Source organism: Periophthalmus magnuspinnatus, chromosome 7, assembly GCF_009829125.3.
Source record: "Periophthalmus magnuspinnatus isolate fPerMag1 chromosome 7, fPerMag1.2.pri, whole genome shotgun sequence".
In the NCBI taxonomy this organism is placed as follows: Eukaryota; Metazoa; Chordata; class Actinopteri; order Gobiiformes; family Gobiidae; genus Periophthalmus; species Periophthalmus magnuspinnatus.
In genome coordinates, this window is record NC_047132.1 from 17,559,959 (window position 1) to 17,573,115 (window position 13,157).

The 13,157-nt window shown below is 38.7% G+C and overlaps 2 protein-coding genes across 2 annotated transcripts; one reads left to right on the forward strand and one right to left on the reverse strand.

The window, feature by feature from the left end:
* Positions 1-1,997: 1,997 nt before the first annotated feature.
* On the forward strand, positions 1,998-5,630 carry tsr2 (TSR2 ribosome maturation factor). The gene is made up of 5 exons (XM_033969647.2): positions 1,998-2,084; positions 2,356-2,446; positions 2,682-2,773; positions 2,935-3,096; positions 5,075-5,630. Exons 1-5 carry the CDS (start codon positions 2,004-2,006, stop codon positions 5,204-5,206), a joined length of 558 nt encoding a protein of 185 aa, XP_033825538.1. The 5' UTR covers positions 1,998-2,003; the 3' UTR covers positions 5,207-5,630.
* A 4,859-nt stretch (positions 5,631-10,489) lies between these two features.
* On the reverse strand, positions 10,490-11,641 carry LOC117372987 (uncharacterized). The gene is made up of 4 exons (XM_055223357.1): positions 11,596-11,641; positions 11,158-11,496; positions 10,618-10,806; positions 10,490-10,548 (listed from the first exon to the last, which is right to left on the reverse strand). Exons 1-4 carry the CDS (start codon positions 11,627-11,629, stop codon positions 10,490-10,492), a joined length of 621 nt encoding a protein of 206 aa, XP_055079332.1. The 5' UTR covers positions 11,630-11,641.
* Positions 11,642-13,157: the final 1,516 nt, after the last annotated feature.

A 13,157-nucleotide genomic window follows, 5' to 3' on the forward strand; every position in this document is an offset into this window, starting at 1 on the left:
GGATAAAACCAGAACTTAACCATGTCTTAAAGCTACACTGTGTAACTTTTCTGGTGGAGAGTTGTTACCTGCTTTTCTCTATGGCAATGTTATAGCTTTGTCAAGAATGTCCACGGTCCACGGTATGGCATGAAAGTTATCTATGTCCATGGCGACAAGTAAACCAAGTTACAGGTCAGATCTGTGGAGATGCAATCCCACTCACAGTGAGAATATTTTTCAAGATATTTTTAGCAATAAAATTACAGAATAAATGCAACATGTATAAGTTTAATGCCACGCCATGGAACATATCTGGCAAAATAATAAAATCTCCATGGTGACAAACAGGTAGAGACCCTCCACCAGAAAAGTTACGTAGTGCACCTTTTATGACATCCTAAATAGATTCAAAACATGTTGAAACCAGGGTCTAAAACTTCATTTTATTCCCATTTTTTGCCCAATCAATGCATATGTGCTGTCTTCTACAAATAAGCACCAAATAGCAAACCTAGCTCATAGCAGATTTGGATAGATTCATGTAAATATTAGTGAAATTTCTAGCCTATTTTAAACATCAGAAATAGAAAAACTGCACAAGAAAAAAATACATAGAGGTAGATTATGAAACAGTCCCAGTCCTCAGACACTGCAGAGGTGGAACAGATGAGTTCTGACATCTCCAGCTCCTGTCTACTCAATATTTAACTTATAATTAAACTTTCATACCTCCAGCCCATGAGCAAGACACTAACTAGACCTGGTGTAGTCCTGGTCCAGCCCACTTGAGTCTTTTACTGTATGATGCCAGCTGAAGCCATAATTGATTTTCTATGTTATTTTGATCAGTATCATTTTCAGCCAATTACAGCTCAGTTCAGACCAATACGCGAGTGATGTTCATGTCACATGATGACTCTCAAATGTCATCTATGAATATTTCACATGATGAATGCTTAACGAACTGCCATTGACTATATTTGTACATATTACAGTACTTGTCTCATGCTCCGTCTAACCCCATCCTCTACATCCTCTTAGTTTAGTCCCTTGTTGTATGAGACGCATATATCACAATTCATTTTATTTTATTTTGTTTCCAGATCTTGGATTACCCATAACAAGCATGAAAACTTCATCTTGGACAAATTTATCAGCAAAACTCATCACCAGCAACCACACAAAAGTGGAGTCCTATGGGATGTACTGGGGCCTCTCTTTTACCCTGCACTGATGAACATGAGAACGTAACTGAAAACTGACAAACTGAATATCGAAGTTGTCCAGTGACATTGCTCTTATAAACTGGGATTTAAAAGAAAGATTACTCTTTTTGAGACATGTTTTTGTGTTGTTTGTATCTTTGATCACGTGGCTTCTCAGAAAAAATATCAAATAATGTTATTGCCAGATATTTGTTGTATTGATGATTAACTGTTTCTTTAGTGATTTGATATTTAAAATGAAGATTGCATCCAAGCTATTTTGACCCAGTATTTCAGTATTTGATTTGAAATAAAATCTTAACTACTGTGGTATAAAAAATAAATAAGAAAAGAAAAGAAAGAAGAAGAAAGGCTGCAGTTTGGATTCAAAATATGTCTTGATTAAATGTATACTATTTATGTAAAAATAATGATCAAGACTTTTTCAAGTTTTGTTAAGAATTGCTGGTTTCTATGATTAGATTGCATACTATATTTTACAATATAAATACAAATTATGATATATGTAATTGCCAGACAACAGCACCCAGTTTATAAATATGGAGGCTATCAGAAGACCTCTGCTGCCACCTGCTGATCATATTTGGACAAAATTATCATCTTTGAAACTCTTGTTTTGATCTTTGCAACATTGAAATTTTGATCTAGGCTTTTATAAATCAACGTGTGTGGGGTTTTTTTTAATGCCTGGTACCCATGGCAGTATCATAAACCATGGTATTAGCCTGTAGCAGCTGTTTTGAGCTGTGAAGATTGTCCCTTTCGTCTCCCTGTTGCGTCTCTGACAGTTCCATCATGGCGGCCTCCTCCTCCGCTTCACGTGAGTTGTTTACGGCTGGAGTACGGGCTGTTTTACACAACTGGCCCGTGCTACAGGTGAGTGTCACCGAGGACTATTGCAGATGTGAGTCTGCGGGCCACATGCTGTGGCTGAGAAAAGCATAAAGTCCGAGAAAGAGACAAAAATGCAGTTGGTTTAGCTGCCACAGCTAACAAGCTAATGCTAACAACATGCAACAGACCAAAAGATATTTCAGTGTGCACGATAACTAAACAGTTTGTTTTAGGTGTGGGTCATTGGGCAAAGGTTGGACAGTGTGTATTTAGCTAAAGATTGTATTAAGTTGTACATTTGCTCTCTTCTCAGATCGCAGTAGATAATGGCTTCGGGGGAGTGTACGGGCAGCAGAAAGCGGACTGGATGGTGGATGTGCTGCAGCAGTATTTTCATGACAATGGTGGGAAATTATTTTTGTTCATATGATAATGTAGTAAATTGCTGCAACGTTTTGATTATTATAGGAAATGCATTTTTGTTGTACAATTTAAAGATGTGTGTTATTGGATATGAATCTACTTAAGTTTCATTCAAAACTTGTTAACTGAGGAAAATGCAGTCTGTCAAACAAAGTCCCCCAGAATTGAAGAACTGGCGCATTTGTAACTTTCATAACTCTTAACTTTGTATTTTAGCTGACCTGCAGCAGTATGAGGTGGAAGACTACATCTCCACTCTAATGGATCAGGAATTTGACACAGTGGTGGATGACGGGAGCTTACCCCAGGTAGGGAAAAAAATGTATCCCATCCATCTAAAATGGGATGTGATTTTTAAGATTTATGGTTCTGTTTGGTTAGAGACACTTTTTCTTTTATTGGTTCAGTCTTGAATTCATTTTTTTTGTACTGACAGTTTTCATCTATGTCCCCTGCATTGTCCCCGTAGGTATCCAAGGACCTGCTGCAGATGTTTGATCACTGGAAGCAGGGGGCGCTACAACAGCTACAGATTTCCATAAACAAACACAGTCAGAACAAACAAAGGGCAAAGGTCACTGCAGCCGCTCCAGAGTCCGACTCAGGCCAAGAGAGTGACGTTGACGATGAGGTTCGTATATCTACGTGACATTATATTAGGCTTTTTACAGTGTTTTTTGCAATAATTCAACAATATTGCTTGAATGTAAGGGGGAAAGTGTTGTCCAAATGATCCCATCCATCTTTTTACGCTTATCTGGAGTTGGGTCAGGGGGGTAGAAGTTTAACCAGGCATTCTCAGACCTCCCTCACCCTGAACACTTTCTCCAAGAAGCATCTGGAACAGATGCCGATGCCACCTCAGCTGCCTCCTCTTGATGTGGAGGAGAAGCAACTCTACTCTGAGCTCTTCCCGTGTGACTGAGCTCCTCACTGAGTTTCATCCCAGCTCTTCACCCTCAGCTGTAAACTGCCCCTGTGCATGTTACAGGTCCTGGTTCAATGAAACCATCAGGACAGCATTACCTGCAAAGAGCCCCAGACATCATACTTCTGAAGCATCCCCCAAAGGACACCACGAGGGACACGGTCAAATGCCTTCTCCAGATCCACAAATCACATGTGGACTGGTTGGGCACACTTCCATGAACCCTTGAGCACCCGATGAAGAGTATGGAACTGGCCCAGTGTTCTGCGACTAGAATGAAAAACGCACTGCTCCTCCTGAATCCAAGGTTTAACTGTCGATCGGAATCTCTCAAGTACCCTTCTCAGGGAGGCTGAGGAGTGTGGTTGCCCTACAGTTGGAGCACACCCTCTCGTCCCCCTTCTTAAACAGACAACCAGCACCCTGGTCTTCCAGTCCAGAGGTACTGGACTGGCAGACCTGACCAAAACACGATGTTGCAGAGACATGTCAGCCAAGACAGCCCCACAACAAAAAACTTAAAACTTAAGATTCTCAGAATGGATCTCTTTCTTAGAGTCCAACCCCTCTCAAGGACTTGGTTTCCATCGACAAAGCTGTGCGTGGAGAAGAGGCTGTATACAGTTGAAACCAGAAGTTTACATATACTATATAAAAAGACACATTTTTTTCCCCCCTCACTGTCTGACGTGAAATCAGACTAAACCTTTCCTGTTTTAGGTCAATTAGGATTCCCAAAATTATTTCTGTTTATGACATGCCAGAATAATGAGAGAAGGAACATTTTTGTCAGAGTATTTGGGGCAAATTTTGGCCCATTCTCCTGATAGCACTGGTGTAACTGAGCTAAATTTGTAGGTCGCCTTGCATGCTCTTGCTTTTTCAGGTCTGCCCATACATTATCAATAGGACTGAGATCAGGGCTTTGTGATGGTCTCGCCAAAACATTGACTTAGTTATCCTTGAGGCAGTTTAGCAATATACTTTGGGTTATTGTCCATTTGGACAATAACGCCAAAGCTTTAACCTCCTAGCTGATGTCTTGAGATGTTGCTTCAGTATTTCCATATAATGTTTTTTCCTCATGATGCCATCTGTTTTGTGAAGTGCACCAGTCCCTCCTGCAACAAAACAAGCTCACAACATGATGGTGCCAACCCTGTATTTCACAGTGGGGATGGTGTTCTCAGGGTTGCAAGCTTCTCCCTTTTTCCTCCAAATGTTACAATGTTCATTATAGCCAAACAGTTCAATTTTTGTTTCATCAGACCACAGGACATGTCTCCAAAATGTCTAAAATCTGGCCTTTTATATTTCTATATTTCTTCCTGGCAGAGTGCCCTTTCAGTCCATGTCAGTACGCAGTACACATACTTACCAGCTTCACCCAGCATCTTCGCAAGGTACTTTAGTTCTTGGATTGATATGCACATTTCGGGCCAAAATATCTCTGGGACACAAAACCCTCTTGTCTCCTTCCTGCGCATTATGATGGCTGGACATTTCCATGGTGTTTATACTTATGTACAGTTTGAACAGATATAGCTTCTGGTTTCAACTGTATCTCGTCGGTAATGCTCAGCCTCTAGTCCCTGGTGACGCCATCAGGCTTCTGTCCAAATTATAAAATATGAAAAGGTCTATGCTTTGGATTAACTAACGCTCATTTTTCTCTCCTCAGTCTATGGAGTGTGATGCGGCTGCTCCAGTTGTTAATGGGACACATTCTATGACAAACTTTGTGCCTTCATCTTCATCAGCGGAGAATGAGGAAGAGGATGACGGCTGGACAGTTGTACGGAGGAAAAAGTAGCATCTCAAACAAACTGATAATCTTAACCCAGAGGAGCTGAGAGGTAGATGGACTACTTTTACCAATAAACTACAAGAAATGATGCTTCAATCCGAACGTCTGGTTTTACACCTTGGGACTTGTTAAACATAACCAAATGCAGGACAAATTTATCTCTCACCTTTGAATAATACATAATAAAAATACAAACTTTATTTTAAAGAAGTGGTCAAATTGAGATGGTATATATGCATTTGAAAAAAATAGCTAAACATCTTTGTGTGTTTTTAAATAAAGTTGATGTCACAGCTGTATTCATCAGTCTCTTTGTACAGTGGGACAAAGGAATTAGGTAATAATTGAATTGTTTTTTTAAACATACACTTGAAAGGAGGGGACATTTTCTCACTTTCATTCCAGCACTAATGATGACCTCCCCATGACACATTCATCTTTTAGCAGTACAACTATTAGCAACTAAATACTAACAGACGTTTCAATATTCCTCACTTCATAAACCAAACATAAACATTATTAAATACATAAGAATGAATGTAAAGATATAATGTGGACATAAAGCATAATGTGGGACCTTTCACTATTATTGCAGAGCAGAAATGGTGGAGTACAGTGGAGTGTCTTGAGTTTGTGCTGCAGAGTAGACCACTGCCTCAGCCCGACTGCGGAGGGCGCTGTTTCTGCTGACGTGTGTCACCTCAGAGTACAGCACTGAGTCCACCTGCACAGATGAGGCACAAGTTTGTTCAGTTGATGCTGTATTTGTGTTGTGTGTCCTGATGGGGGCGATATAATCACCTTAATTCCAAAGCATTATTTATTATTAACCTAAATAGCCCAAAACGAAAATGTACAAATATTATAAAGCCTCTTATGAGCAGCCTTGGCTTATTGCAGATTTTCTCTTCTACATCCTCATTTTAAAAATGGTCCTGTCTTGGTTTAGTCTTGGGTTAATCCTTTATTACAGGGGTTTGGGCTTTTTGGGAAGTATAGTCCTGATATGTCTCAAGTTTATAAAACAACTTACAGCCCATTATTATCAATAAGAGAAGAGTATCATCTTCCTCAAAACACTCGTGGTTTGACACATAGCACTTTCAACTGTGGCATTAAACAAAAGAACTGTGCAGCCCTTTTCCAGGAAGAAGACATTGCGATGCAGTAGCACGCGAGCCCAAGACCAATATCCTCTTGGGCAACAAAGCTTGCATTTTCTTACCTTACATTTCCCAGAGTTCCTCTTTTATAGTGTGTGGTCACATGACTCACCTGTGTGTTATCTGGGGCTGAGGCCAAACTGTAAATGTCAGATGTGCTCTGGACCTGTCGCTCCGGCACCTCCTCGTACTCCCTGTCCCCCTGCAACAATACACTAGGTATTATAAGGCTACTGGATATATTCTCCAACTTGTGTTGTTTTTGGTTTTTTTTGTTTTTTTTGGTAAAAATTTAAAATATAAAAAAAATATATAAAAAACCAGATAATGAGACTAGGTAAGGTTTTATTATGAATGTAATATTTACACAATAGAATTATAAGGTTTATTATATATCTACTGTTATTGTCTACACCTTTCTGGGAGTAAATCATAAGAACCTCTCTTTTACCTGCCTGAAATCTTTGATTCAGGTATTTTTTGTTAAAGTTAGCTTCTATTTCCATCCAGAAAAAAAGTACAGGGAGACGCTGGTAGAACATATGGCACATGGATTCAGCTGGTTACACAAAGTAATTAGTGTCTGTTCTTTTATTACTTTATCTTTTTAGTGTTGGTTGACTATATATTGTGCATTATTTTAAATGATATTTGCTTAATTTGATTTAAAACACAATATTTGCAGTTTTTATTTTTATTTTTTTCCAGTCTGATCAAATATTGTATTCCATTCGTACAGGCCAACAATGATGCTTTTCATTAGACAGACTTTTTCCAGCAGTTTATTCCATTTATAAACAAATGAAGATCTATGTTTTTATTGTTTAACTGTTGATAAATGGTTACTACATCAGTCGCAGTTTTTCACTGTAACAAACATTCTGTCAGTCTGTTTTTTGCTTTTTGGAGAAGTTCAAAGTTTTCCTCAGCTCTTTGTTTTTGGTTTCTGTATATTTTAATTAAGATAAGAGACAATCTCTTATCTTACAGAGAGGAATTCACACTTATTAATACTAATATTTAATCCTGAGGCATCATTATTAATTAAACTAACTGACCTCCAATTATTGATAACCAAAGGGTCCTTATTTCATTTCGCAATTAAGGTGATCATCTCTTGTGGCATCGATGGAGGGATTGGGACTTTATTGTCTTTAAGTTTGAGAAAATTTTGTCTTAAATCTTGTGTGGTTTCTGGTCCCAAAAAGCTCTGGAATCTTCACTAATCATGTGAACATTTGATGTTATGACAGATACGAGTGAAGATACAGTGAGACAAATAAGTATTTGAACACCCTTTGATTTTGCAAGTTCTCCTATTAAGAAATCATGGAGGGGTCTGAAATGTACATCTTAGGTGCATGTCCACTGTGAGAGACATAATCTAAAAAAAATCTGGAAATCACATTGTATGATTTTTTAAAATAATTTATTTATGTGTTACTGCTGCAAATAAGTATTTGAACACCTGAGAAAATCAATGTTAATATTTGGTACAGTAGCCTTTGTTTGCAATTACAGAGGTCAAACATTTCCTGTAGTTTTTCACCAGGTTTGCACACACTGCAGGAGGGATTTTGGCCCACGCCGCCACACAGATCTTCTCTAGATCAGTCAGGTTTCTGGGCTGTCTCTGAGAAACATGGAGTTTGAGCTCCCTCCAAAGAATTTCTATTGGGTTTAGGTCTGGAGACTGCCTAGGCCACTCCAGAACCTTGATATGCTTCTTACAGAGCCACTCGTTGGTTATCCTGGCTGTGAACTTAGGGTCATTGTCATGTTGGAAGACCCAGCCATGACCCATCTTCAATGCTCTAACTGAGAGAAGGAGGTTGTTCCCCAAAATCTTGCAATACATGGCCCCGGTCATCCTCTCCTTAATACAGTGCAGTCCCATGTGCAGAAAAACATCCACTCCACTTGCGTGGAGCCCCAGTCCGAGGGAGATTGACAGTCATGTGTAGCTTCTTCCATTTTTTAATAATTGCTCCAACAGTGGATCTTTTTTCACCAAGCTGCTTGGCAATTGCCCCGTAGCCCTTTCCAGCCTTGTGGAGGTCTACAATTTTGTCTCTTGTGCATTTTGACAGTTCTTTGGTCTGGGCCATTTTAGTAGTTGGAGTCTTACTGGTTGTATGGGGTGGACAGGTGTCTTTATGCAACGACCTCAAACAGGTGCTTCTAATTTAGGATAATAAGTGGAGTGGAGGTGGACTAACAGGTCTTTGAGGGTCAGAATTCTAGCTGACAGGTGTTCAAATACTGCAGTAACATAGTGTTCAAATATTTATTTGCCTCACTGTAAGAGTTTGGGTTAGAATTTGCAGAATATAGTTTTTTAGTTTTTACTCTGTTACAGATGAAGAAATTACTTTTGGATCTGAAATATCATCTTTAATTTTTAATTTTATAAAAATATTTTCTGTTTTTTTTTCTCCTTCCTTTAGCCATTTTTGCCTTGAATATCAGGAAATGCCCTTTAGGTTACTTAAAGCTCAAATACACAAGTGTGACCACAGCTTCTGAGACTGCAATTCAGATCTCACCTCTGGAACTTCCCCAAACTCTCTGTTCACTGGACACTCTGCACAAATAGATAACAAATACTCATCATAAGGACTAAACAGCATTGGTACATTTGCATTAATACTTTACCTTTGGGCTGGTTTTCTTTCTTTTTGCAGTAAAATAGTAAAAGAGCGACTGAGAGGAGCAGCACAATCACCACAAGGCTCACTCCAATGTACAGCAGAGAACCTGGGGAGATTAGGTTAAAGGTCCTATGTTACACTAAACCTGTGAGCTTTAAAAACATACCTGGAGTTGTGTTTTATTTCATTCACGCATTGAGTAACAACAACAACCTGGAGCTTAACACCCAGAAGACAGTGGAGATGATTGTGGACTTCAGGAAAGTCACAGCCCCCTTGCTTCCCCTCACCCTGACTGACTCCCCCATCATCACTGTGGACTCCTTCCGCTTTCTGGGCACCTGCATCACCCAGGATCTCAAGTGGGAGCCGGCCATCAGCTCCCTCATCAAGAAAGCCCATCACAGGATGTTCCACCTGCGGCAGCTGAGGAAAGGCAAGCTGCCAGTCCAGATGATGGTGCAGTTTTACACTTCCATCATTGAGTCCATCCTCACCTCCTCGATCACTGTGTGGTTCGCTGGGGCCACTGCCAGGGACAGACAGAGACTGCAGCGCATTGTGCCTCTGCTGAGAAGGTGATTGGCTGCAGCCTTCCATCTATACAGGACCTGTACGTCTCCAGGACTCGGGGGCGAGCAGGCCGTATAGCAGCTTACACTTCTCACCCTGGACATGGACTATTTGAGCCACTTCCCTCTGGCAGGAGGCTACGGTCCATTGTGACCAGAACCTCTCATCATAAGAACAGTTTCTTCCCCTCTGCAGTTTGTCTCATGAACACTTTATAATATCTGCACTAAACTGGACACTTTATAACACCGGTTACTTTAATAAGTCATGTTTGCACTGTTGTTCTGATGCTGCTGTTGTATATATTTTCTACTTCTAAGTATTTTATTTTTAAGCAGATCTTTTTTAACTCTGTGCATGCCCTTATTTGTATTTATTTAGTGTGTTTTTATGTTGCACTTTATCACCACAGTAAGTTCCTACTTTGTGAACTGTGTTCACATACGATGGCAATAAAAGTCTTCTGATTCTGAGTAATCCTTTATTATTAATCTGACTACATCTCCAAAGCTCAAAATGTTCTGTTCCACCTTATGATGTCTTGTATTTTCAAGTAATAGCTGCCTTTTACCTTTAGTTCAGTAGAGACATGAAATGCTAGGGAGTCTAAAAACACAGTGGAGCATTGTGTTACTACATGACATCACAAGGTGGAACAGTCTTTTCTGTTTGAGAGAAGAACATTAATTATGGAGGGTTTGTGTTTTAAACATGTGTGAATGAAACAAAACCTCATGTATTTGTTTGATGAGGAAACAACATTATAACATAGATCAGAAAATAGTGTAATACAGGTCACTGGGGCAACCTGTCAGGAGCAGTGGGGCCGCAGAGTTAAAATATTTCCAATTAAGTTATACTCATGGTGGAGACTAATAACTGCCAATTTGTGCCTATTCTCTCTATGAGCACCATTCAGGCATCAACAGAATGCAGTGTAGTGAGGATTTAACCATCAGCCCTTTTGACACACATCTCTACATTACATGATTCAAACTAAAGCTGTTCATTGTTGTTTCTTTTAGGATACCTGTTTGTGAAGAGCCATGTACAACCTCAGACTGTTGTTCATGTTCAGGTCTGATGGTGGTGCCACAGTCTGGATCTGGACTAGGACTTGGACCAGGATTAGGACCAGGACTATGTGTGAGTCTGACAGCAGTTGTTGTTTGGATCACAGGAGGGACACGAGGAGTAGTAGATTTCACTGGTGAACGAGCTGAACAAATGCAGATATCAGAACATCAGCTGTATGTTGTATTTATCTTTGTACTTTCACTTCTCAGAATGTTCAGTGAGTCTCTTTAGCTGACCTCATATTCATGTTAAACTGAATTAGTGAAGAGTTTTCAATTACAGTGACATTTCTATAAAGATACTATATGATATGAAGTAACTAGCTAACCTCATATTCACTTTGTAATGCAAATAGAATTAGTATATAGGCTAAATTAAACAATTAAAAATCTATTAAAAAGCAAAAGAATTGCATTATTTTTGTTCAGGGATAAAATATAATATATCATATTAAACCAATGAATATGTAAAAGGTATTTAAATAAGGGCCTACCTTTGTTGACTTTTATCTGAAATATATTGACACCATCGGGCAACAAAGTCCTTTCCATCTTGCACTGGTATTGTCCCGAGTCAGAGAGCTGCACATTCTTGATTCCCACTGTCACTATGTTGGTCTTTTTATCATATTGAATACTGTATCTGTGTTTCTCAGCTCTGTCTCCTTTAGTCTCCACCAAAATGTTTCTTTTTTCATCACAGTCATTTTTACAGAAGAGTTTTTTACTTCCAGACAATTGAAACTGACACTTTAATTCTATGTCTTGTCCCTCAGTGATGGTATAAGCACGAATGTCTCCAAAGACGACACCAGGAAGTCCTTCACTCAGCACTATGCAACAATTTAGAAAAGTCACAAATTTAGTCAAATCCAAATCTATGTTTTTACTACATTTATAATAAAATAATTGAAAAGACAAAGTTTACTCACAGAGAAGATGGATTACAATTATATTATATCTCATGTTTGTATTCGTATAAACTGAACCACTTCTTTAAAGAACTTCTTTTTTAAAACTCTCTCTCTGTTTTGTTCTTTTTTGCATCATTTTAACCACAGACTGTTTCAGAAGAACTTACACCCTCACTCCGACTGACTGGTGACTATTACATCCTGTGTGTTTTTGTTTCATTATTATTTACGTCACTTATTTAAACATAAAAAGTATTACCATCCAAACATGCTTTTAAGCCAGATGCCCTTACCTGACCTGTGGTCTTTTTCTGATAGGAGACATTTAGTGTATTTCTGTACCATGTGGTCAGTGACAGTGTGACAGGAGCAGTATTGATACATTTGATTACTCCAAATGTCACTGTGAAACATTTCAACCAAAACACAAACAAAACAAAAATCTCATTTTGATTTATGTTATAATGTTGTTTCCTCATCAAAAACAGACCTGGAACCGTGTTTTGTTTCATTCACACATGTTTAACACACAAACCCTGCATCTTTAGTTCTTCTTTCAAACTGAAAACCTTTGGCAGAATGTGTTATTACTGCCTTTTCACTTTTTAAAATGTCCAGTGTGTCTCTTTATCAGTGAGCTGGCCCTGTGGCCTTTTCACATTCTAATGCAAAGACTTAATTATGTGTGATGTGTATGTCATTGCCCTGGACAAAAGCTAAAACATTAAAACTGGCACAAGCATCTAGTAATCACTGAATGTATAAAATGTATTTATTTAATTGTGAACCAACCTTTGAGGACTCTAATCTTAAATGTATCTTGACCCAACCCAGCCATTAGACGAAGAAGTATTTTCCACCTTGCACTGGTATTGTCCAGAGTCAGAGAGCTGCGCATTCTTGATTGCCACTGTCATTAAATACTTTTCATCATATTGAATACGGCATCTGTGTTTCTCAGCTCTGTTTCCTGAAGTCTCCACCAAAATGTTTCTTTTTTTCTCACAGTCATTTTTACAGAAGAGTTTTTTTACTTCCAGACAATTGAAACTGACAAAATGTCAGTTTCAATTGTCTTCTTCTTGTCTTCTTCTTCTATGTCTTGTCCCTCAGTGATTGGATGAACACATCTCCAAAGACGACACCAGGAAGTTCTTCACTCAGCACTGAAAAGTTAGAAATTTAGACAAATCCAAATCTATGTTTTTACAACATTTATAATAAAAATAATTGAAAAGATGAAGTTTAGATAAGATGGATTACAATGGTATTATATCTCATACTTGTATTTGCATAAACTGAATCACTTCTTTAATGATCTTCACCTTCCTCTCTTTCTCTTTCTCTGTCTCTGCTTATTTTACAGTTTAAACCACACTCACTTTAAAAACCCACATTTACACCTCAACAGATTTCATTTGCTATGTCCAAACCACTATTTTTGTTTCATTATGACTGAGACTAAAGTTGCACTATGAAACTTTTCTGGATACATCTGCTTGTCTCCATGGAGGTGTTACAGCCTTTTCCTGGAATGTTCCATAGTATAACTTTAAACTTTTCTATCTCCATGGAGACAG

Excerpts from the sequence above, each read along its gene's own strand:
- tsr2 (XM_033969647.2), top strand. The coding sequence starts at position 2,004 with ATGGCGGCCTCCTCCTCCGCTTCACGTGAGTTGTTTACGGCTGGAGTA. Across the intron at positions 2,085-2,355 it reads ACAACTGGCCCGTGCTACAG|ATCGCAGTAGATAATGGCTT; the intron begins GTGAGTGTCACC and ends CTCTCTTCTCAG. Across the intron at positions 2,774-2,934 it reads ATGACGGGAGCTTACCCCAG|GTATCCAAGGACCTGCTGCA; the intron begins GTAGGGAAAAAA and ends TTGTCCCCGTAG.
- LOC117372987 (XM_055223357.1), bottom strand. The coding sequence starts at position 11,629 with ATGAGATATAATATAATTGTAATCCATCTTCTCT. Across the intron at positions 11,497-11,595 it reads AATTGTAATCCATCTTCTCT|TGCTGAGTGAAGGACTTCCT; the intron begins GTGAGTAAACTT and ends ATTGTTGCATAG. Across the intron at positions 10,807-11,157 it reads TCAGATAAAAGTCAACAAAG|CTCGTTCACCAGTGAAATCT; the intron begins GTAGGCCCTTAT and ends GCATTTGTTCAG.